Source organism: Struthio camelus, chromosome 1, assembly GCF_040807025.1.
Source record: "Struthio camelus isolate bStrCam1 chromosome 1, bStrCam1.hap1, whole genome shotgun sequence".
Classification (NCBI taxonomy): Eukaryota; Metazoa; Chordata; class Aves; order Struthioniformes; family Struthionidae; genus Struthio; species Struthio camelus.
The window spans coordinates 137,874,556-137,901,709 of record NC_090942.1 but is presented as its reverse complement, the minus strand read 5'-3'; the positions used below and the strand labels follow the sequence as shown (position 1 = coordinate 137,901,709).

Here is a 27,154-nt window from a genome sequence, read left to right as displayed (position 1 = left end):
CAATGACTTCTTCTTATGTTTTCTGTCCTGTTATTCTACTTCCTTACAAATATGTATACTGTATATAAGGCAAGTGGTGTGTTTCTGTACATAAACCAACCAAACTAATGTTTGGTTGATATATATGGAGCTTCTTGCGTATTTGCATTTGCTATTTGACAACTTATGTGGTATCGAGGGTTTCTTATATGAAAGCTGGTACTTACAGATTCAATTATAGCAGTTTAGAAGCTGGCTGGTAAATGGGTGAAAGCTTCTACTGTGAATTAAATTACGTGGTATAAAGGGGATAGTTTTGAATTAAGGTTGTATGTTTGGGTATAGCTGGCTTACACATTGATGCCAAATAACCTGTGAGGGTTAAAAAGCACACTCCTCTAAGTTAGTTGTTGAACGGGAAGCTCATTGTAGGTGTATGTGCACTGCAAGCCAAGCTTTTACCAAACGTTGATGCCCTTCTTCCACATGTAATACTCCTACTTGAGTTTGCTAGTGATTTGAGACCAGGCTAGCTGTTGAAGCTCAATATTGTGGTTATGTGCGCAGGCGTAGATACCTGTTTTAATCATACTTGCAATGAAGAGGTCACTTGCAGGTTGACACTTTGGTGTGCTCTCACTGCTCTTTTTCCCTTTCTTGTATCTATGTGGTCACAGACCTAAAAAGACTTTCCTGGTTTGTTAAGGTGGAAAGGTGCACTCCTATCGTAAAGCAGCTCAGCCTACCACAGTGCATATTGTTATTGATTGTGCCCTAGTGACGTGATCGGATTGTATGGTGTCTCTGAGAATACAATCCTCACAGAATCCCACTACTGTTACTTTGACTGCTCGCCTCCTTGACGTGGATGAGAGCAGACAGTCTCCACAGTAAGGTGTGGAGCATGTCTGTAGGACAGAGGTAGTACTTATGGCCGTTATCTGAAAAGGGCTGTGCTAATATTAGACTGACTGAATAAAGACTGCTTTTCTAGAACAATGTCTCAGTACTGTTTTTTTAATAATAATTTTTAAAAAAGCCTACGATACCCAAAACCCCTGTTTGTCTGTTGTAAACAAGGAAGATACCTCACTTATGAAATGTTTTATTTGGGGGAATATTGAGATTGTATGGCTCCACTGAACTAGGTCTCTGAAGATGGTTTTCCACACTGCAGCAAATCTTTTTCGAAAAGCAGGTCACATCTCTAGATGCTGGGACTGGGTGAAGGATGCTGCAACCCTGGCTGTTTAGTGAAGAAGGCGCTGGAGAGGGCTAGAGCTTTGTGCTAGTATTTCCTATTGAATCACCGTACAAAAGAGTTAATTGGTTAGTGTTAACTGAATGCTTGCTGAGGTTGTACCTTCCTTTCTATGTGAGAGTTAATGGTCCTTAGGACCTCCAGTGATGTGGGTTAGGTCTAAAAGAAAAACTGTGGTCTCTTAAGGGATTTTATTCATTGATACTTGGAGCTCTGTGAGTAAGGAGAAACAGTGTTTAGGGATCAGTGCTACAATGTATTTCTCTGTGTGTGGTTGGGTCCTACCTGCTAACAGGAGTAGGTTGCTAGTGAGGTTAGTAAGTGCTGTAGTTCTGCACCTGTGAATGAACTGGCATGCCTAGAGCCGATGCTTACACTGCGATGGCTTTGTTTTCTAGGCTTTTCCGATGTAGTTTACATAATCTTACTGTAAAGAAAATATTTTCAGTACTAGTAGCAGTAGATTTTCTTTAAAATGTTCTTGAGAACTTTAAAGATTATATAAATGTTACTGGGGAAAAAGACACGTTAGTTCAAGGTTAGTTTAAATCTGCCATCACAAATTTTGTTTTAGATAATTAGACTTTTTGTGTTAAAAGTGTGTTTTCCTTTCTGAATTCAAACCGTCTCTGCGTCTGAACAGTTTACATAATACTGCCTATAAACTAAGCTGGATAAATCTAAACTGGGCAAAAAAAACTGCCCAGAGGGCATCAGTTAAATTAGCTCTTGGTTGTGGTATGAATATTTCTCTAATGTGCATGTGACAGTACCTCTGCTATTACTAAAATAAGTATTGTTTTGCACTTAAACTGCTTTATCTCTCAAATTCTTGAACTTTGGAAGGATAGTAGCTTAATAGTTTACTACTATCGTTGGATGCTTGAGACTAGATACTTTTTTTTAATTATTATTAAACACTCAGTATGTTTGCTGAAGAAGTAAAGACCAATTTGCAAACAGGTTTGAGGAGGGCTGGCCTGTGCATATGTGTGCCTGGGGAGGTGAGGTTTCCCTTTCCTATAAAAGGATAGGAGGCAAACTATTTTTGATAACACCATGAATTAAAAAGTGATGAATCTGACTCCTTAAGTCATGAAAATGAGGCTAAGTTCAGAATTTTTTTGGTTACTCTTTTACTTCCTAAAGTTTTTCAGATATTGTTTTTAGGCTATCTTCCTCAGTCATATTTGAAACTTGGCTTTTCCAAGATCTAGAAGATACCTTTTACTTCTGCTTCTGGAATTAACTATTGCATGATCTTGTCGTTTCAGGTTTTTGGGTGCAAATATATTTGTCTTCCTAAAATGGAATTTAACCTTTCTTCTGTTATTAATAAAATTATTTACAGACTATAAATAAGCACAAAATTATTAATTTGGAAAAAGTCCATCAGTATTTTTTTTCACTAGACTTATGATAGTTGCTTTTGTTTGCAGTATGAGTATCTGAATCTTGGATTAAAAGTTTTCACTAACCTTTTTCTATTTGAGTGAGGTGCATCTGTGTTAATGTATGCCAGGGAGTCTTTCAGAATGCCTAAAACTAACCATGTTTCACGTTCTATTTTTAGTGTTACGTAGATGCTGTTCATTTATAGGCTGAATTAGAAGTAAGATTGTTGCACGTCATCACCATTGGAGCCAAGAGTAGGAAGTTATTTTGTTGAAGCTGTCAGTTGGCCAAGAGACAAGTCCGTAATAGTGGGGAAGTGTGCTAACAGATTTTTTCCCTTTTTCCCCAATTAATTAAACCTTAAGAGCTGTAATACATTTTTTGGGGTGAATTGAGAGCTTGTTTCATTGGAGCAGATTCAAGTACTATGAAGAGAAGTTCTTGGAAGAAGAAAACAGGAGAAAGCTTACTTCTACATAAGTAAAGGAAAAGAGCTGATACCTCTCCCTCCCACCCTAAAAAGGATGATGGTGGTGTTGGGATTTATGTGTCTGAAAAGATATTGTTATTCCAGTTAAGTTTTTAATTGCACGTTAATTAAAATGTAAGTGTAGCCTGCTTTCACATCTCAGGGCAAAAATGACACACTTCCACTTTTGAGAAGTGGCATCTTTTAGTGTTGGAGACATTTGACTTTTCCTTGTGATTGTCCTCATTAAAATGAGTACTGTTCTCCAATATATTAGGGAAATCTCCTACCTGCTACCCAGGTTGTAGTAGATAGTGGTGTGACCACTTATCTCTTCTGCCCTCATGCAGATGCAATTTCTTTGTTACTTCATGACCTGCAATCATGACAGGTTTCTAAATACATAGTTTTTCAGTGCAAAATGTTTTGCACCTACAGCGCTCAGAAAGCAGTTGTGTGTCCTGTCCCAGTCCTCCAGATCCTCAGTGGTGAAGTTTTTTGTTTTCTTGTTTCTTGTGTGTTTTTTCTCCATTGGAAAAGTATCATTTATTACCTTCTATAGCAGATGTACAAACCATGGAGGAAGATGTAAGTTGGAGCCTTTCCTTTCATCCTTGTAGGTTCAGCTGGTGAAGTTACACTGAAAATGTGAAATAAATGATCTTTTTCTGGCTTGGGCAATTTGGGATCTGGTTAAAGACTGTTAAGAAGGGAATGAGGTAAGTCTTGATTTGGAGGAGACTTGATTTACATAAGCCTTATTTTTAGAAGGTGAGGAGAATGGAAGTGTAACTGATTTGCATTAATTTTCCGTAAAAGCAAAGAAAAGGTGATCTAATTGGAGTTCTAGGAAAATAAATTTGCTAGAGGGAGGAATTGGTCCCCTTTCATTACACGTAGATGCATGCACGTGTATGTTTGTGTCTATATATAGATAGATAAAAAAATTATGTTAACTTTGTATATCTGTGTATGAATGTATGTGACCACTGGTTTGTATGAGAAGCAGTTATGACATCTGCCAGTCACTGTAATTCCAGGAGCAAATCCTCCAAACCCTCACTTTGTCAAGCTGAGCTAAGTGAAATCAAAATTTCAGCAGAAAAAATGCCACAGCATAAACATAACTTACTGTTACAGGTAGGTCTAGGGAGTTTTGAGTTAAATGAGGGGACGAAGGAAATGAAAGAGGAGCATATTTAGAATAGACCACTGTTTGAAGTAAAAGACCCATGAAGGCAAGAGATTTTGCGTTGTAGCTTTTTCTTGCTGAATGCCTTGATAAGGTCAAATCTATTGCATGCTGCCCTGGTGAGAATAGTAATAGTTTTCAAAAGTTAATCTGCAAACTTAGCAGAATGTTTGTTTTGCTGCATCTTTCACAAGACTTAGATGATAATTTTTAGTCCCGTTATGAAAAAATTCATGCCAAGTTCACACCAAAAATAGAAGAAATAACCAATAGGGAAGAGGTTCTGCAGAGTTTATTTCCAGTACCAATAGATCCATTGTGTCCCCGCCCCTGGCCTGGTCCATGCATTGTTGGCATGTTGGAGTATTTTGTCCTCGTTTTCTGTGAAGCAACTCTTAATTTTGTTCGAACTCAAGTACTTTTAAGGTATTGTAAATTTTTTCATGAGCAGGGCAAGGAAGAGAAGTAACAGTGATCAGGTAACACTTGACTGAAATTCTGCAATTTGACTAAATATGAAAACCTGTGTTTGTTCTTTATATTCTTCTGTATACTGACTTTCTGCAAGAATTATATAAAAACATAAAAGAATAGTATGTGTCCATGAGGTGATAATACCAAAAATTTTATATGCGTTCTGTGTTACAGGCAGCTAATTAGACTTACTCTCTTATTGTTTTATAAAAATATGCAGGGGGTATAGCCTGTTTTTTACTATTATTCAGCATTAACAATGGAAAAGAGAAGGTGGCTTCTAAAGTTGGGTACTTAATGCAAATTCATTCTCTTGCATAAGCTACAGAGCTATAGAACATAACAGTGTCATTAAAACTGACTCATAGCATTCAACAGAAGGTGTGTTTCAAGCCTTAAAAGTACTAAGAGAGTTACTATAGCCTAGCAAATACCTTCCCGTGGAAAAAATTCTTTAGCTACATTATGTTGCAAAATGTCATTGTGTCTGGAGTGTATTTTGCCTTTTTAAAAAATCTGAGCATGTGAGCAGAGAAAAATGGTGGTGTTCTAAACTACTGAGCGTTTTGATCAGCTGAAAAAGTGAATGCAAATAGAGAAAGAAATGCATTTAACATCCCATATTTGAAATTCCATCTCAGGATGGAGACTCTTACCTAATCTGAACGTTTTTCAGTTCCGTTCATTTGGAGTGGGAAATGTCTCCTATGTATTAGGAAAATATGTGCTGTCTACCAATAGGTATTCAGCTCTGTATTTTGTACTGATAAAGCACGATATTTCTTATTTGGTACTAGTAGGAAGAAATAACCTACAATGATATATTCACCTGGAAATTAGACTTTTTTTTCCTGTTTAAGCTATGAGTACAGGAGAATAGAAAATGAGTAGCTAGTACCAAAAGAGGCTTAAAGTCCATTAGTGTCAAACTTGTTCTGAAATCAGTTTAGTATGCAATCTCAGGAGCAAAGAAAGGGGTACTGTTAGAAAAGAGCAAATTTTTTAGTGCAATCCGAAGAACTTTGCAAGAATTATTTCCGATCTTTTTATCTGAGTAGGTATCATATCCCCCACAGTGCCTGGGTAACAAAGAAAACTAGGGATTACTCTTCCAACATGAGAAATGGAGAAAGGGAATGGAAAGAATATAGTATAGTTAAAAAGACAATCTTGTCTGTTTTCTTCCCACTTGCTGGGCAGTGATTTTTTTGGCTCCGTGTATTAGGTATGGGGGTCAATAATGCTTCATGATTAATTACTGTTTGTAATAGATTATGGGCTGTATCTATATGCTGCTCTTCAGATTTAATTTCTTAATTTTAATTTGCAATCTTTAAGCCTATTTTATAGTCATCATAGGTATATGATTCTGTACAGCTTGCTGTGTACTGTAAACAAGAGCCAGCTCTTTCATCTTTCTGATTTCGATTGCAAGAGTCCTTTACCAAGGAAGTTCACTAGCGGCATCCTTCACTACATATAAGTGAACTTGGGGAAGTTCTTTTCAGTCCTCTGAAAGACAATTGTTTCTTTTCACGGTGTACCCAATGCTTTTGCTTTATTCCTTTGGTTTTGTGACTTCCCTTTCCTTTTACAGCCGCCTAACAGCAATTTGCTGGGATAGACTTATCTGTCCAAATTCCTTTGCACTTAATGAAAATACCACTTACGTATTTCCCTTACAATTTTCGGACTATTCATACAAACAAAAAGGGAATATTCTAGAAACAGAAAAGTCAGTTATGCAAATAGTGACTTGTGGGCCATGTAAGTCTATATTTCTTGTAAGCTAATCACATAAATCTCAGATCTTGTAACTTCTTCAAGATGAACCTATTGCTTGTGCCTAAAGCATCCTCTGCTTGTATTTTTCCAGTCTCTTCTTTCATGCAAGGACTTTACCGTAAGCCAGCCTTTCACTGTCCTCTTCCATACAATAGCTTCCTTTCCCCTCCTGCCTTCACCCACACGTCTTGCCGTTTGCCACAGGCATTGTGTTCCCTCTTTAATCTCCCCCCAATTAAACTTGGAGGGAAGGAAAGATTGAGAAAGTCGTGTAAGATGAAAATCAGGATTATAAGCTGCTTTTGCCAGTCCTTTGGTAGGCCTGCCAACTCTGTTTACTGTTTAGATGCAACTCCCTTTCTTCAAGACCTGTTTTTCAAGTCCCTCTTTTGGGTCACTTACATATCCAAACATGCTTCTGCTGCCATTGGCATTTCGGAAGTAAGAAGCCATTGGCATGTCAGAGGGAGGATTTATTAACGCTCATGAAGCAGTCTACTTGCGAGAAAGCCCTGTCATTTCCTAGCTACACTTAAGTACTCTTTCCATTGGTACTTGATCTTTGAATTTAGATGTCTAAAGTCCCAATGAGTCTTCACTTTACATTAAATAGTGACTAACTTGTAAATACTAGCATCTATTAAGTTATTTAAGTTATTATAGAGGCTGGCATCAAAGCAACTTTATTAGTCAAAAATAATTGCCACATTGTGTTTCCAGAGATGAAGCAAACTGTCTCTTAATGGTTTTGAAGTTTGTTTTCCCTGAGTCGTATGATGTGGCTTTCATTTACCTCAGACTCGTATTTTCACACAGCACTTCTATTTATGCAAAGAATCAGTACCATAGGATGGTTTCAAATATGACATTCTTACAACTTATTTTATGGCAACACCTAGAGGGGAAAAAAGTTTTTATTTTATTTCATTTCATTTTTACCAAAGCACTTAAAATCTGATTTAAAAACAAGCCCCAAGAGTTGGATCTAGCAGCTGAAAGAAACAGGGGAGGAAAAATAAACATCGCAAATGATTAAAAGTCTTTGCAATCCGTTTTCATAACAGGTGCTTTGTAGTCCATTAAGTTTTAGAAATAAAATATAGATTATAAATCTGAACTTGGATAAGCAACTTCTTAAAAATTTCTCTAGTAATCAAAACTCTCATCTGTGTAGCTATAGAATTAGAGTTACCAAGTTTAGAAATGGCAAATGTCCCTCCCCCACCATAGCTTAAATTCATAGCGTGTGTGGAGGAGGGGTATAAGAGGGAGAGGTATTCTATAAGTTTAAATAACTTTCTCAAACAGTTTTTTTGTTTGTTTTGTTTTAAGGCAATAAGCTCTCTGCAGTGCTCTAAGCTTGGTTTGTGTTCAGCCTTGCCGTGATCCACCTCTGTCCCTGGATAAATTATATGCGATGGGAGACTGTCAACCTTTATAATTATGCTAGTGGTACCTCAGTTTCCTTTCATCTATACTGGATGTAGTCTTTTGCTTGTTTCCTCTTAGCAGAACCATCCCAGGCATTGTAGCATGCTAATACAAGTAGACGTCTTCCAGCCTAGAGCTGACTTGCACCTTCTCAATTTGGAGCACAAGGATAGCTTGCTCACGTCTTTCTGGAAAAGATCATCTGGTTTAGTTGACATTCCAGTTAAGTTTTAAAACAGCAACCGTTAGTTCTTACTATTGTTAAGTACAAATATTCAAAGGTAGATTCCCACACACGCTTTTGCTATAATTTCAATAGAACTTCAATTTTGTGTTTAGATAAAACAAATAGTGTAAGAATGAGTAAGTGTTGCTCCCGGTGTGCTTTTATTTTGTACAGATGAACTTTTCATTAATATCCATACACTGTTCACAAGGTCATATTCTGGTCTTCACTGCTTTGCCTGACTCTTATCAGGCTGATTTTTGCTTGCTTTTGAATGAGATCATAAGTTCAATCTGATGTCTTTTGGCTTTTTTTTACTTCACTGATAGGTCGTGCTTACACTTTCAGAGAACAAACTTGATCACATTAATATGTCTTCCAAATACCTTTGCTTTGGTTTACTTATCAGAATGAAGTCCCTCTATTTAAAAGTGTGCTAGGTACCTCAAAGTGAGTGCATCTCTTGTAGCAGCACGAGTTGATTGCTCTGTTGCTGTACTTTCTCTGCAGCAGGTTTGCACTGAATGCAAAGGTCATTCCGAGGTTTTCAGCTAGATGTTCAAAGTCCTCCCTAGGATTGCCTTTTGTACCTGCTACGTTGCTGCTGCTTCCAGGACATTCTGTGAGTGCTGTATTCCAGAAGAGCCAAAGTTTTCATTCTCTGGTAAAGAAAGCTCATGTTGATTGAGATAGAGATTTGAGGGTTTTTGTTTTCTTTGGAATGTGAATTTTTTTTGGTTTAACTTCTGCTAGTTATAATGGCCAAAGGTCTTAATGCAATCTGCACCTCTTTGGAAAGCGAGCTTCCTGACTTGGATTTCGCTTAATGGATTTGTTCAACTTTCTATTTAACAGGCCCTTTCCAACCATGAATGGTGGGAAAGGGGGGGGGTGTGTGTGTGGTGGTGGATTTTCTGTTTTGGTTTGTTTTTTTGTTTTGTTTTAACATGTGGGCAGTGTCCAGGTACCCTGGTAACAGACAGCATAATCAAAAACGCTATAAAGTGTTAATACTGAAAATATTCAGATGTATATATGGTAAGTATACTCAATGTTATTTCTGAAATTTGCAAATCTAGGGTAAATTCATTGGAATAGCCTTTCATGCATATTGAATTAGTAGTAATATCTTCAAATTCACATTAAGGAGGATCACTCCTGAGTTTCGTGCAGCGAGATGTTTCCACAGGGTTCAGTTTGGTGGGACTTTGGGTTTTGGTTTGTTTGTTTTGGAGTGAGTTGATTTGAGGTAGACTGAGTTAGAGACTTTATCTAATTAAAAAAAAAAAATCTATGTATACTGCCTACCAGGTGGTTTAATCGCTCCTAGTAACTTTTCTGGGGAAAAAAAAAAACAATTATGATAAGTCTCTAAGTTGTCTCTTTAAATATGTTTCCTATACGTGCGCTTGCCTACTGATGTGAATTTCTTCATGAAGTGGCCTGCGTTTGGGTGGCTGGGCATTATATTTGGTTTGGAAGATTATTAAAATATCAAAGGCAATGATTCTTAGGAGGGAGTAGTTCCTGACATATTAACCAGTGTTGAATCTGATTTAACAATTAAGTTACTGTTTATTAAAACAAACAAAACCCACAGATTATTTGATGGAGAATAAATGTCATGCAGAATAAAAGAGACTTTCTGCAAAATTGAAGATTTAATAAATGGCTAACTGTTCTTTTGTTTGTGTAGTCCAAGAGAAAACCAGAATACTGCCTTCTTGACTTTTCAGTGTTTGAGATGGGAAGTGAAACCAATTCTCAGAAGAACTTAAGGCAGGCAAAATTCTGGTATATCCCATTAATTTGTTTGTATTAATTCGGCAAACAAGTGAAATACTTGTTGTTGTTACAACAGTAATTGAATGGCTGCTTTTTGTCCTTTATTGAAAAATTTTCAAGGCATTCCTTGCAAGATTAATCTTGCAGGAGATGAATTGGCAGTATTTAAGTCAAATGCCTCTGACTATCTGGAAAACGCATCAAGACGCATCAAGAACAAATGGTAGAGATCTGATAAATGTTTTACTAGCTTAATTAGAGTTTTGGTTTTTTCTGTTCCTTAGGGTGTATAGTGTTTTCTCTTATTAATTTACCACTAAAAATTTGTGGGGCTCTCCCCATCATATTTTTCTGTTTGTTCCAAATCTGTGGAATGCCTTTTTAAAGGAAAAACGTAATTTCTTATTTTGTTTTCTTTCTTCAGATAGTGAACCAGCAATCTGTATGTAATGATATGTTTGAAAATTACAAGGAAGAGTAGTCATTGTGGTTATTTTGATCTGTATTAGAATAACCACAGAATTTAGTTTCAGCGTTCATTTGATATTTATAAATACTGTATATTCACCTTTGCTTTTCTGTTCTTCTGGACAGAGTAACATCTGATTTTTAGAAAGTGAATGAGAGTTAGTTTATAGAGCAATGAAAGCGAAACTGGGCTGGTAGGGGGGAGAAAGTTGGTAAGATTAACAGAATGTCAGTCTTTTTATTAGGGGACAGCACTTTTAAATCGCTAGTTTGCTTTGCGTGTGCATATATGAAAGACTTGCTGGCTGATCCAGTTATGAAGGTGCCAGATGATTTTATTTAAGTGACCGGGTCTTCTACGTCTGTTGTTTTGTCTGATGACAGCACGGTATTGTAATATTGCTGGTGCAGAATTAGTAATTACTACCATTATAGATGGGAACCTGGACAGAATTGAGGACAAGAAACTGAGGAGTGAGTAGCAGAGTGGTTTTTGATAGTAATGCTGCCAGAGAGCGTGATGGGAGAACTTGAGAGCCCCTTTCTTTCCACAGGTCTGCTTAGCTCAAACCCTAGAGCACTTCTGCAGTTCATTGGCTGTTCAGTGCTTCTAATGTGTTTCCTTAAAGATAATGTATTATACTTTTCTTGGGCAAGAATTCCCTTTGCTCAGGATTTTGCCTGAATACGCTCACTTATTTTTGTGGTGAAGACTTTTATGCTCAATCTTTTTTTCTTTTTTCTAATCAGGAAACTTCAGACACAAATGTGGGCTTGAGTCACAAAGTGATACTTTGTGTATGAAACTCTTTGAATGTAGTAGCTTTTTTGGTAATTATTAAAGATGAAAAAGCTATGCCAGTAATGTTATTGTATGGCCTGGAGATTTAAAGTCCATGGCAGATTGTCAAAGATAATATGGGACTAAATAGTGAGCAGTATAACAAATGAGTATAGGATATTATTGGAGAGCAGCGTTCTGAGATGAAAGAAGGAAAAATTAAAATGAAAGAAGCATTTTCCAGTGGGAACACTTTAAATACTTTATTAGTTTGGGGAAGTATTAGCTTCCTCCGTGAGAAAGATATTCGGTCGTCAAATAAGGCTTCTTTTATCTTTTTAAAAAAAAAAAAAAAGTATACATCGGCCCCCTTTACCTAAAAGAGTCTCAGTAAGCAGACATGTGCTTTCCTTCCACTACAAAGTTGGGCACTTCCATTTGAAGTGAATGTCTGTCTTGTGCCAGATGAAACTGCTAAGGCTTGCCATTTGTGAGTATTATCCTTTGAACAGTGGCTCTCTTTAGTAAGAGTTGCTGCAGGTGTGGTGAAGAATGCCCAGCATGCGTAAGGACATCCATAAAGCACGTATGAAACTGTCACACCCACAATAGACGGATTTCTTAAGGCTCTTACCAAAGAGGAAGAAGACTAAAATGGAAGCAAAATTGTCTTTCCTGCCCTTCTGTTATGACTCATGGGAACTGCTTGTGTGCTCAACGCTCTGATAATGTCTGCTTACTTGTCACTATGGTTGTGAAAGCATCCTGCTAAGCACCCACTCTTTCTAAGTTGGCTACAGCTGTTAGGGAAGCTCATACATCCTGCATTTTAACCCCAAGAAGTGAGTCTAGTTTATGTATTCAGGACGAGGTGAGGTGAATTTGTTTTTGAATCTCTACTTGCATGCAGAAGGAAGAGCACTAGCAGAACAGGATGAAACAAACTGAACCATAACTGGTATTTTGGTCTCCAAGCTCAGTTTTCCTTTGGGAATTTAACCAAACGGGTATCTGTAATAGACTGGAACTGATTCAAACTATTTTCTAGTCTTCTGTTTGCTGCAGGATGATAGTTTTGTTCAGATTCATTCTTTTTCTGCAGTATTTTGCATGGAATGGGGGAAGTATTTGCCTTGTGTATCGGTTCTGGTAAGATGACATACCATAACGTATCAGTCATCCAGGTGAGTTGGCAGTTTTAATGTATCAACAGCTATAACCCCCCCCCCCAACAGTTAAGTTCCAGTGATGATATTAGTGTGGTAAATAAAAGCTTACTGGAATTAAACTTTAAAAACTTCATGTTGTGAGCTGGTGCAAGCAACTTTAGTATTTTGTTCTCACGTAATTCAGATTTGAGTGTGTTCAGGTTTAACAAGCTTTTTTTATTTTGCATTTATTTTCACCAATTGCTCTTTTTCATTCCTACCTTTTTGATGAGCAGAAGAAGATAGATTGAAGCTTAGAGTATGAATAAAGGCTTGCCTACTTAATTACGGATTCTTCTCGCTCTCGCGCACTCTTGCTCTCGCGCACTCGCGCTCTCTCTCTTTTTAAAACTGTGCAGGTGTGGGGAGGTTCATACTATGAAGTCTTCATGGCTCTTTGTCCTGTACCTTGTCTCATTAGAGGGTCTACTATCCCTTTATAAAATGGGGAAAAAAAGTGGCGACTCCATTCAAAATGGAGCAATCGACCTGACTTCACTTCATCGCTAGCAATATAGCCATGCTCCTCTTACTCCAGTCTCCCAATCAGAATATTACTACTAACTTCCCACTTATAACTGTTCAAATACTCAATTCGTTCTTCCTAATCAGTAAGAGAAATCAAAATACTCCTGGCACCTTCTTCAGGATTAATAAATACAGAAGACTATCTCCATCTGTCTTCTTACCCTTGTCCCTTGTATATGCTCCTTGATCACACACTTGATCAGGTGCTTCTATTGTTGTTAGTGTTTTCCTGGAAAATGCCAAGAAATAGAACATCACATAATAGGAAGGAGAAGGAAGAAGTACTAGTGGTACGTAATGACTAATAGAGGCAGTTAATGCTTCCTTTCATATGTGTACCTTGTGCGACAGAAGACGTGCCAGGGTTTGAATTAATCTATAACTATTAAAGACAGACACTTACTTAAATTGTTCTATGTTTGTTTGTCTGACTTAGTATTTTCTTAATAAACAGATAAAAGTGTAGCTGGCCTCTAGAAATTCTGAGTCACATCTTCTGAGTGAGTAAAAATAATCAGTTGTAAAAACCTCAAATGATTAAGTTTATTTCTTAGAAGAGTGAGAGGGGCATTTGGTTATTGGTAGGAAGCTTTTCTAAAAGTTAATGGATGACTTTGATGTCAAATAGAAGTTTATAACTGACTTCAGCAGGGTCAAGATTGCACCCTTTCTGTCTTGATGTATGAAATAAATGGTACTTCAAAAGCTAACTCTGTATTTCAAGAACAGAGTTATATTTCTGCAAAATTTATGAGGACAAATGTCTACTTTTTTTAATAACCCCCAGTAAATTGCTCTGATTACGTAGTTAGACAGATCTTAGCAAAAAAAATTTGGTTTTTTTTTGCATCATTTTTATTTAGGATTCAAGCCTTGGTGAGAATATGAAAGTTAGATGCTTTTGGGTGATACTCTAAGGCTCTTAATGGTCATGAGGAGAAATGGAGTTGAGGAAAGGGTGAGGTTGTTTTTTTTTCTCCTTCCTTGTTTTAATTTAAATGCAAATGATCAGGCACCACATCAGTAAAATAGAGTCTATATGTTAATTCCCAGCATGATTGCAGTTTCTTTGTATTTGATATAAAAGCCTTACATGCTGTTATAAAAAAATTTTTATTAAAATTCCATACAATCACAGTTCTGCACTAAGTGAGACTATTTTGTGCTTGTTCCTTTCAGGGGGTTTCATTTTTCTAAATTGGCTCAGGGTTTTCAAGAATGTCATGATAACATTGGGACCATCTCAGAGATCTGTTGTTTTCATTTGTAAACTTTTGATGTGCCATGAATCTCCTTGCCTCAGGAAGTGATCTTAAGGGAACAAGTGCTATTTCTCCATTGTGAACCTTTGAGAGGTAGAGAATGGCCTTATTTCCTCTTCTGCAAGGTTTATAGTTCTTACCAGCAGGCAACTTAATTAACAGTATTAAAATTGCCAACAATATTAAAACAGACCTGTGTGCTCTTCACTGTGAAGAGAGAATTTGTGATTGCTGTTTGTAAGGTTTTCGTTGCAGGTCTACTTCCAGTGTTCAGCCTCTTTAAAGAATCCAGACTGTCTTCACGAAGTTGCAGAATAAAGTAATTCTTGCTGTGGATAATTTTTTAAAATTATCTTTTGGTTACAACTTCAAGGTTGTTTTAGAGTTACTCCATCTATCATTCACAAGACTGTCAACCTGGTTCGTGGAGTTGGGATCATTTTATCAGATTCCCTGCAGGAATCAGTGGTTTTGACTTGCAACAGTCTTAACAAGGCCAGTGCCCTTTAAAAAGAAGAAGACCCCCTGCAAAGTTCCCTGGCTGCTGTCGTTTATCACGTATTTTAAGCAATAGGCAAAGATTGCAGTATTCATAGTGATTCTTTTTAGTCTTTCAGCAGCTTTTGATAGCAAAAATCTCAAAAAAATGTGCACAATTTGTCTTGAAGTAGCTGGAGCTCTTTCTTTGCGAGAAAACAAGGATAATATTGTGGGAGGCTTCTCTTAGCCAGCTCCTCTTGTGTATGGTTAGAGAACAAACCTAGGCTTCATGTCCGCAATAAGCAAATAATGCCTTTTGGGTTTTTTTCTGCTTCTCATTACATTTGATAAAGCTAGAACAGTGGAGTAGGTAGGAATTAGATGGGCAAAGCTACCTGTTTACTTCAATTCAGCCCGAATTAGTGCCCTGCTTGAGGAGATGTGACAAAATAGCTAGGGCAAACAGGTTTTCAAATACGACCTGCTGCTCCTGAGTGTCATTTTTCTTCTGATGACTTTTTCATTAGCTGTCCTTTTCATTTCCTTTTCATTTCCCGATTATGTTATAATAATGTGCTCACAGCAGAGTCGTGCACAAAGGTTACCGTGGAGCTCATGTAAAACATTTAAGAGGAGTTTTCTTTTGAGAATTCCATTAGGTGTGCATTTATATTACCTGTGCTGCCTGTTGGGATGCGTTTTGGATAGAATGTTAAACTCATTTGTGTGTTTGGTATAGTCAAAGTTTACTGTTGCTGGTTTATGAATGTTCGTATGAATGATGTAAGTTGAGTTGACCTATAATTTCCTATAGGCAAACGCACGTGAATGCTGTTGTGGATGCCATGCATCCAGGAGCACTAATGTAATGAGCAAAGCAAGTTTCTACAGCTCTTACTTAAAAACAAACAAACAAAAAACCTGTACAGTTGGAAGGCAAGTGCATGTTTGTGGGGAGCTGTGTAGTACCAAATTTCAGAAAGGAAAGTTAGCTTAGTAAATAGCTGCAGTTAATCAGACCTTTATTCCCCATAAAAATATGGGATACATACTGATTATACTTGCAAAACTATATTTTAAAAAATGTCAATCATAAGCTGCAGGCAGCAAAGTTTGATTTTTAAAAGCTACAATTATATTCCCGAGATGTGAGTGGTTGACTAAAATTTTAGAAATTATAAATGAAGGGAAAGAGGAACCTGTATCTAAATTTATTGTAAAGTTTTTTGATACATACATGTATTTCACGAGCTTCTTCACTGTTTCGTACTAGATCAGAAAGGCATTGTGTGCATTGTAAGGCAGAATGGCAGTATGTGGTAATGACATAAGCAGAAAAATAATGAATTTGGCCACAAGATAGCTTCTAGAAAGGCTTGCCAATGCAGAAACTTTCAGCGCATCTTCAGAACTGAAGTAGGCGATTTGGTGACATTATTGAATAGTGTTAATAGAAAACAGGATGTATGTTTCCTAAATGTTCCTTTTTTTCTGACAAATATTTTTGCTGTTCTGGACATGCCTTATTTTGTTTTCTTGTTTATGTTGTAGCATTAATGGCTCTTTCAAGGTCTTTCTAGCAGTATTCCCATTACTAATCTACAGTCTGTGGGTAGCTAGCTGTGCCTGTTTGCTTAGCACAAACCAGTTTTAATAGAGTGCCAAAAACAGCTCACTGAGGGTTCTGTTCTGATGTTGATAGATACAACTGATCAGATGGGCCTTCTCATCCATGAGCCCATTTCATGGTTTGCTACTGTATGCAGAAAGCCTGGACGAACAGCACAATGGTTTTTGTGAGAAGGAGAAGCAAAATGAGATGGGAGAAGAGTGTATGGATGGGAAAAGAGAGGATATTTTATAAAATGTACAAGTAAAATAAAAATATTGATTAATTAAAAACATTAAATTAAGTAACCAAACTATTATATTAAGGAATTAGTAACTTCTTCATTTTCAAAGTTTGTTTCCGAAATACTCTGGTTGATTAACTCTTAAATTGCTATTAAAAAACACAATCCCCCCAAAACTTACCTTCCATGGTACTAGCCTCAGCAGGATTTCCCTCTACCCTGTGTCGTGCTCTTTGTTATGTTTGACTCGGTCACGGCATTGCTTTTGCCAGCACCCATAGCTAATACTAAAACAACAGTTTAGTTGTTTGTGCAAGCTGAAGCCAGTAACATTAGGTCACTCATCCATTATACATAAGTTAATCGTATGAATTCACTTTTATCATGCTATGTTGTTCCTCATGAGTAGTCCTGTTCTCAGAGCGCGGTATTGCGAAAACTCCATATTTCCATTTCCTGGTGAAACTATTTTAGCTTCTCTTCCCCCTCCCTCCCCCCCTTTTTAGACCGTATGGTATTCATCCTAATATTAGGAGGGAAAAACGCAAGTTAAACTAGCAAAATCAAACCTGGATGTTTTTAGTTTATCAGCCTTCTAAGACTGTAGAAGAGAGATGACTGGAGTCTAAACTAGCATGACACAAAAGACATTGTTCTTCTCCCTGTATATAGTTGCTTGATTTAGCATTTGACTTCTTCAATTATTTTTAATTATATTTCTCTTAAATAAACTGATAATGGTTATAATCTTTTAAAACTAGTTGCCAGTCAGTCTAGCAAATAGTTTCCTTTTTTTTTTTTAGCAATCATAGAGAATAATAGCAGCAGAACATTTTCTATTGATTAGTATCCTTTCTACTTTATCCTTTCTGTCATTAAAGAGTAAAATGACTAAACACAATCTATTTTAATACCTATCTGCCAAAATAAACTGAAGAGAGAATGTGAGTATTTTTTGGTGTATCTACACCCGTTGTAGTAGCTCCCAGCAACTTTTTTGTCCTCCCTCGTAGGAAATATTTTTAATGCAATTATTTATTATTTTAACAGACATCTCAAGTATGGGATTACAAAGCCAGCTGTGCTGTCAAATATATATTCTCAATGGGTTCATTCCTTTATACGTGCCAAGTTCTCTTGACCATGAAATGTAGAAGTAAATTAATTCTGTCTGCTGCCGTTCTGTTAGACAAAACTGAGAGTGTATACACCGCTGCTTTCTTTTATTGAAATAAAACAAGATACTAATTATTTTATTTCCTCTTCTTTCCCCAGGAAGCTACTGACTGCCTAGAAATTAGGAAAGTGTGCAAGAAGTCCAGTTGATCAAGGTGGATTTCCCCCGACCCCTGCCATTTCAAGAGACTTCTCAATTGCCTTTGTAGAACCTTTGGACGCTCCCCTCTGTGCCATGTTTTGTGGCTCTCACCATAAGAGGAATTCGTCTTGATGAAGATTCCTAACATTGGTAATGTGATGAATAAATTTGAGATCCTTGGGGTTGTAGGTGAAGGTAAGTAATATCTTAATCAAACATGAATTCTGCTTTTATATAGAGCTGAATGAGTGCTCTTTGGTAATAAGTTTAGTTTAGCAAAATTCAGCGTGAAGTATCATTTGTATTCAAATCTTAAGAAATATCAAATTATTACTTAAATCTTTTTCTCATTTAATCTCAGAAGAAAAAGTTTGGAAGATGAAAGAAATGGAACTTTTTTTTTTATTTAGTATGAGAACTTTCAGTGGTATTTACTGGATAGGTGCAGAATCTTGCAGATTCTTATCTCTGCAGGAATATTTTCAAAAATCTGCAGCACTTTAAAATCCATTTACATTTAAGCAATTTTTTAAATTGTTTCAATGCACAAATATTTAGTAAGGTACCTTTATGTGCAAGTTTAGGATAATACTGGGAACAATACTGTTCCTATAGCCGAGAGGTGACTGAAAACTGTTTCACTTTGCTGACTTTTTTTTTCTGTTTTGAGGTGGGTTAACTTTTTTCTTGTTTCAGGAGCCTATGGTGTTGTACTTAAATGCAGACACAAGGTAAGTAAATTGCTTTACATCAGAGATGAATGTTGGTGTTTGGGTAAAACAATGACTTTTGAAGAGAACTGAGATGTTGCTATGTGTTAGATATGGTGCAACTGGGGAGGGCCTTTTGTCCTAGTCAGTTATTCAAGTTTTTTAATCGCAGTATTGTCAGAGGAAGGAGTTGCATCTAGTACCAAAAAAAGATTTTTTTAGGTTTTAATAATTGACTGAAATATATGCAGTATTATTCATGTTTCGCTAATCTCAACTGAAAAAGTTGTTGGCGTGGCTCATGACTACGTTGAAAATTTGGAGCTGGAGCTTTGCTGTATAGCAAGATTTAACTACGCTTGTGACAGTGGAACAATTTGTAGAATGTAGTGATAGTGTAAGCATCTGCGACTTATGGAATACCACATTGTAAGATGGTCCTCTTTTACCCCAGGAAAACCTGGAAATAGCTTTGTTGTGATGGCATTCATACCTAGTGTACATTAACAAGTCAAACTGAACATTACATGTTGTTCCGTCTTGTAAGTGTGATATATGCGATTTGAAAATGATTTTAAAAAAACAAACTGTATAATACTTGACATTGTTTAAGCAAAAGCACCTCTACTTTGATTGTCTTGCATAAATTCTAGTTTGTCATGTGATTTGTGCAGGCATATATAGTTTCTTTTGACGAGCTCAGAGGGAATGAAGATTGAAGTTAGTGAGAAATGTAGAAGAGAACACAGAAAAGACTGGTTTAAAACGTCAAATTGTTTATCTTCTTTTTTGCAAGCTTTGTATGACAAAATGTTTGTTTAGGACACTTTTTTTTTTTTAAGAGTTGTTCTAAGAGCTGAATAAGACTGTAGAACAGCATCCTCTTGAAGACATTGTGCACTTATATAAAAATAAAGTCAGTTGGTAATTCCCTGGATTTCAGATTAGTGATTCTGTGTCTCTTGCAGTATATTAGGTGCTTGGCCAGAGGCATATAGGCTTAAGGTTAACTTAAAAGGGAAAAAATCAGAACCTAGAAAGATTCCCATCTCAGGCTGAAGCCAGGTCAGGTTTGGAAGAGACTATATCCTCTTAAGAATGGCTTTGGTAAATCTTATATTTTTGGGTAGTCATGGAGTAATAATTCAGGATGTGTAGCTTAAGAGCTCCTGGGTAGTGACAGTATGGTTTGTAAAGGCAGCCTCCTTTATGGGAGGTAGCCTCAACATGACTAGAGAAGACTCTGGGATTAATCTCCTGCATTGCTGAGTGAAATCTAAGCTCTGCAACTCTTTAGTCATGTCCTAATCTGAAAGAGTTCAGTGTTCTAACAGTATGGCGTAATGGCATGGGTCAGCTGTTGTCTGACTACTCCTAAGAATTCAGGAGGATTCATCCTCTTGAGAATACCAGAGGACAAGAGAGGAACGGCTTTCCTTAGCAGCTCGGAGCACCTTCTTTGTACAGCCAGTACAGGCTGAATTTCTTGTAGTGGTCTAAATTTTCAGGTAGTTGTTGAACCACTTTTTCTGCAACTTCATTGTAGTTATTTTGGTCAAACTTGACGCTCTAAAACAGACTGGTATTTGTTAAAGCTTTTAGCGTACTCTTTTGCCAAGACTTAGGGTTTCCAGTATTTGGAGATCTGAAAAGGGTGAGATATGTTACTATTTTAGACTTACTGATTTATGATCCTTATTTACTTAAAACAAGCCTCACGCTCCACCCTAAAAACAAAACAAACAACAAAAAAAACCCAGTCCTTTCAGACTTCAAAGGTTATTTGTTTTCTTAAGGAAGAATAGCACTTTTTTATTTAAAAGTTAGGCTTTGTACTGCATCTTTGCTGCTGTCCTTGGCCCTCTGTCACTTTATAACTTTTTCCTTTTACATCTTAATAAAATTATTATAAGAGACCCCTCCTTTATTTTTGTTTTGGCTTATTCCTTCTAAATGTGGGGAAAAAAGGTTGTGAGGAAGAGAGTTAGAGGGGCAGTATGAATTAAAGCTGGAAGATGTGAAAAGGTGCTGCCTGTTTGCCCCAGCTTTTTGTTTACCTTACTTTATGACAGAAAAGCCCAGATTACAGACAGAAATTTGAAGGCTCTGATTTTGATCATGTACCAAAATGAACATGATAGTGTTTCTCTGTAACTTAGATCCTCTGTTAATGGGAAGGGAGGAGTAAAATGGGAGATTTTAATTCCTGTAACTTCGAAGATGCTATAAATCAAACAGGTGGCTTTTAGGTGAGGCCTACAAACAGTCACTAATTGAAAATAGGAGTTTCTACCAAACCATGATTACAAAGATTCTGCATTAGGAAATGTTATTTCTATATAAAGAAAGAAAAAAAGGATATGACAGGATGGCATATGGAGTTGTTCACCTTAAGAACCGTTTTTTAATCCAAGTAAGGTACTTATATAAGAAAGCAAAAACTTAAGCATTCACTCAGAATTCTTCACAGAATTAAATGCAAATGCAGGAGTATGGCTTTTACTGTTTGACTGCGGATAGGATTTAGTTAAAAATACTGGGTTTTGTACAAATGAAGAACACAAGTACCCTAGGTTCTTCCACATGATCTGTATGCAGGTAGCACAACTGAATTTTCAGAGCGTATCACGTTTTATTTATTAATTTTAGTGATTTTAATCATCGCTGCAAGTTAGGTCACAAGGAGCATAAAAATTAGAGAACGTTGCAGTATTTCTAATGTACTTGTGGTATATACCAGACCATTCTTGGTGATGTTCCCTCAGCATGAGCTGCTTTCCTTTTTGTACAAAGCTAGCAATTATGTCTAAGAATTTGAATGCAGAAATATTTATATTCATCTTTATAAATAGTGATAGCATATAATTACCAGATTCTTAGCTACTGTAAATCAACACAGCTCCATTGCATTGGTGAGAGTGTAAAATGTGCATTAAATGAGATGGCTCCTTATTGCAACAGTTTTACAGGATGTAATCCACTAGTGTTTCAATAAATATGCAGCTTTCTGCACTAGTGTATTTCATTGGCATATATGTTTAGATTTAAACTGCAGAGAATGGCACAAGGAACAAATACCTTCTCGTTATTGTACGCACTTTTGCTTTGCTAAGGGAGCATTATTAGGAAAGCTAAAGTAACTCCTCTATAACGATTGTTTGCGTTATTGTATAACATGTTTCTATAATGAATCCATTATTGCTAATATTGATTTGTGCATGAGGGTTATTTGTTTATCTTGTTTTCCTGATGTGAAGCTAATACAAATAATGGTGAGGTAAAACACTCCGATTTGTCTTGCAGATCTAATATTTCAAAAAGCTTTAAAAAAAATGGAGAGGACTTTTAATAAGGAAACATACTGGAGTACATTGCATTTGAAAATACTAGAAATAGGTTTTATTTTCACAAAAAATACAAAAAAAAATATTGGGGCTGAAACTTTCCAACTTGGTTATCCTTTCAGAAAAGAAAAGCAACTCAACAGTTCAGTGTCAGAGATCGTTGGCTCAGGAGAATGAATCTTTGCTCATGTTTAAGATTTGTCAATTATTTTCACTTCTTTCAAACAAAACCTTTATTCCCTTTACTTTGCATCATGGGCTTGCAGTTTTGTGCGAGTTCGCCTTTGTTAATAGGGGCTTAGGCACAAGTTTTAGGACAATTCTGAGATCAGATAAGGAGCTAATAGGGCACACTGACTTGAATTCAATAAGATGATAGGAAGGCGCTGTAGAAAGCGCACACTGGCAAGGAACTTGGAAAACCACTTAAGATAGAAGTCAGTATGAAAAGGGAACGTACAGCTGCGGTGTGAGATAGTAAACTGTGAACGTGAGGAGGAAGCTGAGAATTGCAGCTTGAGGGAAGAGGAATTTGTAGAAATGAGATTAGGACATCCTCGGGACAACTGAGAAGAGTGGAGGCTCTATCTGGGCAGTCAGGAAGATGAGACTGGCACAAGGAGTCATTCACTGCAATGGCAGAGACGTTACCACAAGGTTAGGCTGCAGAACAAGAATGATTCACGCTAGGTATTCAAATCATAGATATTTGATTAATATCGTGTGTCTAGTTTGAAATTATCAATGCTAGTTTGTGCATTAGTTCCCATCTGGAGAACGTGGATAGTGTTGTGCCGTATCTAACAAGGATTTTATCACTGTTCAGTTAATGTTTACAATTGGATGCAATTTGGTGAGAAATATGGTCATTTTGTCATAAAAGCAGAATTTCAGTAGTATCCACTCAATAAGGAATAGAATACATCTTGAGAAACAAGCACGAAATACCTTAGATGTCTAAGGCTGATCTTTATATAAATAACAAAATGTTGTAGCTGATGGTGTTCTATTTTAAAGCTGCCATGGGGAGTAGGCAGGGTCTGTTACAGGTTTAAAAAAAAAAAAAAAAAGGGAAAATGTACAAAAGGGAAGAGGTTGGGTTTTTTTGTTTTTTGTTTTTTAAAGTTAGCTAGGTGTACAGAAAGGTGTGTGATGATGTAAATTCTCTAAAAGCTAAGGAGAATTCATCAACTCTTACGGACTTAGCCTTTCTTTAACTATGTTCCTGAGATCGGAATCCTTGGAGCCTGAGGGGATGCAGGTTAATGGTTTGGAAATGTAATGCCAGTCATTCTTGTATGTACAATATTATCTTCTGTGTGATGAGATGTTTTTCTGATCCCTTATTTTAGAAGAGTTTCTGATATTGCTTGTTCTTCATTGTATTTGAGAGGGTTTTTTGATTTCTTTCTTTAAGATAAACACCACTGAATTCCAGTATTTAAAAAAAGCACAAAAAAACCCAAAAACCCAAACCCTTACTTTGCAGAATCATTTGGCAACTTCAGTACATGGAAGAATAATCTTTCTAGTAGGTTTCATACTTATAATTTCCTCTCAGCCCACTATTTAATTTTGTCCTCTTTGAACCTTCAGCAATACTCTTTTGTCTTCAGATAAGTTTGCCTGTCTCACAGAATTTTGGAAGGAAACGCTTACGAAGTTCTCTAGGAGTGGTGCAGTGTACTCATTAGATAGTAAATGCAATGGATATGCTTAACAGGCTCATTAGTTTTCATTTGGTTCAGTCTCCCATTTTTTTCCAGCACTGGTAAAACCTCTTCTTGGGTACTGGATGGACCAATGTACTTACCCAGATGTTGCCCTTCTTGCCCTTCTTTCCTTTTTCCATTCATCAGGAACCTCCCCAGACTGCTATGACCTCTGCCGAATGATAGAGAGGTGTCTTGCAGTGACATCGGTGAGCTCCCCGAGCACGCTTGGAGGCATTATCTTTGCTTCCATGGACTTGTTTGCCCAATTTGCTGAAGCACTCCTTAATGCTTTCTCAGACTCTGCCAGTAGGCTTAGGGACTTAGGCCTCTGGCAGACCTTACCAATAAAATCAAGATACAGAAAGCATTGAGTACCTCAGTCTTTTCCACATCCTTTATCACTAGATCCCCTAGTGAGCAGCAGCACCACAGTTTCCTCAGTTTGCCCTTTGCTGTTATGTACTTACAAAAGCTCTTTATTTTGCCTTCTGCTTTTATGGATTTTTCAACTGCATCTGAGCTTTGGGCTTCCTAATGTAAGCTGTGCATGCTGAGGCAATGTTTTTATGTTCTTCCCAGGTAGCCCATCTCCTCTTCCATCTTCTGTGTACTACTTTTCTGTATTTGAGCTCAGTCAGGAATTCCTTGTTTATCTTTGCTGGCAAACTCGAGAAAGTTCTGCGTGTTGGAATGGACTGCTCCTTTGCTTTGAGGAAGTTGTCCTTGAAGATTAAACACTTTCCTCCTTCCTCTGCCTTTCAGGGCTGTCTCTCAGCAGATCCTTGAACAAGCTGAAATATGTTCTTGTAAAATTCAGGGTTGTAATTTTACTATTTGTCTTGCATAGTTCTCTCAGCATTTGACTGTATCATGGTCACTGCTTCTAAGGCTGCCATCAGCCTTCACATTTCTTTTGACTTGTTCATCAGTTGTGTCAAGAAATTGTCTTCTGTATCTTCTTAAAATCTCCAGATTGTCTGTATCGTACTGTATTACCCTTCCAGCAGACGTTGGAGTGCTCTAAGGCCCATGTGAAAACCAGAGCTTATTGTGAGGCTTCCTCCAGGTCTCTTAAGAACACTTCATCTATTTTGCCTTCTCGATCAGAGGCAAACTGAAGCAGATGCCCACCCTAATACCACCTATTTTTGTTCTGCCCGCTAATCCTCATGCATAAACTCTCAACTTGCTTGTTACCTATTTCAAATCAAAGATTCATGCTCTCCTCTGCAATAATCTCCTTGCCTTCCTCTATCCTTTGTCCTTTCTCCTTTGTCCTTTCCTAAAAAGCCTGTATGTGTTCATAGCAGCACTTCAGCCATGCATGTTATCTCACCACACTATCTATAATCCGAAGGAGACCATAATTCTGTAACCGTGCACTGATTTCTAGTTCCTTGCATTTGTGTATGGGCACTTGAGATTTGCACCCTGTTATGCTGCTTTCACAGAGAGCGAGTGAGAACTTTTATGCTTGTAAGAAAGTTGGGGTCTGTCTGATGTGGTCGTAAACATCAAATGTTCTGAATTTGTCTGATAGGTGTTAGAATTCCTTCTCTAACCCATATATCTGCTGATGTTATTAACACTGTCTTACTCTTCTCATTGGGAATCAGCTAAACATTCTTCTTATGTTGATGGTTTTCCCTTTAGTGCCAGAGTTAGATAGTAAGTATGTGTGTCTGTAAACATTGCACACGTTATCTTCAGTGTGTTGAGGCTTCTGACATTCTTACTTTAGAGCTGTCGTAGCAATGGAAAAGCTGATTACTAATAAGGAAAAAAGGATGGATATATAATTAACTGCAGTCAGTGGGTTTTTACTGGAAGTAGCTCTTGTAAAATAAACCAGATTTCATCCTTTGGATTGTGGGTAGCTGATGAAGCCACATACATTAAGGAAACTACTTACGTGACTTAGAACTGCACAAGAGTCTAATTAATGTTTTTGTATAATTTTAGTTTTTAAAGCAGTCTCGATTTGGGAAGTGGCTGATTAACAGAACTGAAAACAAATGTCAGTAGGGAGTTAAGGAAAGGTATTTGTTAGCTAGTTTTGCCAGAGGTAGATACTAGGTGTAATACTGCTATTTTGCAAAGTTACAGAAAACAGAGTGAAGTGGTAAGTAACACAAGATCATCCTGCAGGACATTTACTATCATGTGGTGAGGGATTCCATTCAGACAAAGCATATGTTGAATATTTATATTTCTTCATATACAAACGACCAGTAAGAACTGGCTATGACAGGACCATCTTGACTGTTCCATTTTTACTGTTCCAGTTTAAAGCTGGAAGCTTGAGTAATGCCCAGATCTTACTACCTTTACCTTGAGATATCAAAGAATGGTCAAACTGAGTCAGATGAGTTCATCTAGCTCATCTTAAAAGTGACTTTACCAGAAGCAGACGAGATACCAAAGGGAAGAGTATAAGAACAGGACAGGCATGTTGGGATACTCCTCCACAGTACTCACAGCCATTAATTGCCGTAATGCTACTGGAAAATCGTTATCACAGATTATGCCAGCAATGTAATGTTTTACTATCTTATCTTATGCCTAGAGCTATTTGTCCTTTTATGTTTTCTGCTTGCCCATGCATACCGTTTAAAGTATTAACTGATACGGTTTGTAGTATGATCTGTATACTGTGTAGTGTGTTCTGTCCTTATGCATTTTTTTAATGTATTGTCGGTTTACACGTGACTATCCTTCACCTAAATACAGAAAAAAGTACAATGCCAAATCCTACTAATTTATCTCCAAGATATCATATATTGACTTACTATTACTATGTTGCTGCTGCCTCTGTTTGATTACCTCCTCAAAAATCTTGCCAATCTTTATTCTTGAAGATTTTTTTATGTAATTAAAAGCAGCATCACTAATTTTTCACTACTAATCAAGTGTGTTTTGGCTCTGTAGCAACTTTTTTTTGTTTGATTGGTTTTAATCAAGGTTCAGGGCAAATCTCTTTACAACATGTCATTTTATTTCAGTAATGGCAGCGTACTGATGAAGGATTAATGCACTTACTGCTGCTGTTCCTCAGGCTAAAGCACAGCTCACTGATCTTCATTGTGCCAAAACTTTTATGAAATACATGCCCTGAACACAAGAACCATATCAACTTTCTGAAGCTAAACCGTGCGTGCCAGGAGTAGATGTTTGTAGTAGTCAGAATTGATGTCTGTCTTGTTTTGAGTTTCATATAAGGAAAACAGAGCTACTAGGCAAGCTGTCATGCTGAGAATCTCAGTAACTCTTTAATAACTAGTTGCCTCAACTTCACCATTAGACAGTGCATGACGTTGAGGGTTCATTACAGAATTCTAATTTGAATTATTAGAGACCACTTCTTTCGTGGACTTCCACACTCCACTTCCACGGCCTTCACTTGAGTGAAGCAGCGTGAGATGAGCTTGATTATTGCTAATTCACCTCTGTTATCACTGTCTTACACTTCTAGATAGATGACATACAGCAA

The 27,154-nt window shown here is 37.1% G+C and overlaps 1 protein-coding gene across 7 annotated transcripts in view; it reads left to right on the top strand.

Moving 5' to 3' along the window:
* The window catches only part of CDKL5 (cyclin dependent kinase like 5), a 124,898-nt gene that overhangs the window by 32,894 nt on the left and 64,850 nt on the right, over positions 1–27,154 (top strand). For 3 of the 7 annotated variants that reach the window (XM_009669229.2, XM_009669230.2, XM_009669226.2), the window contains exons 1-3: positions 8,786–8,876; positions 17,853–18,090; positions 18,592–18,626. In XM_009669229.2, the coding sequence (XP_009667524.2) occupies positions 18,027–18,090; positions 18,592–18,626 (99 nt within the window). In that variant the 5' untranslated portion in view covers positions 8,786–8,876; positions 17,853–18,026. Of the gene's footprint in view, positions 1–3,724; positions 3,824–8,785; positions 8,877–17,852; positions 18,091–18,591; positions 18,627–27,154 lie in introns of those variants that run through there. The other 4 variants (XM_068918669.1, XM_068918651.1, XM_068918661.1 and 1 more) reach the window with 3 other exon arrangements.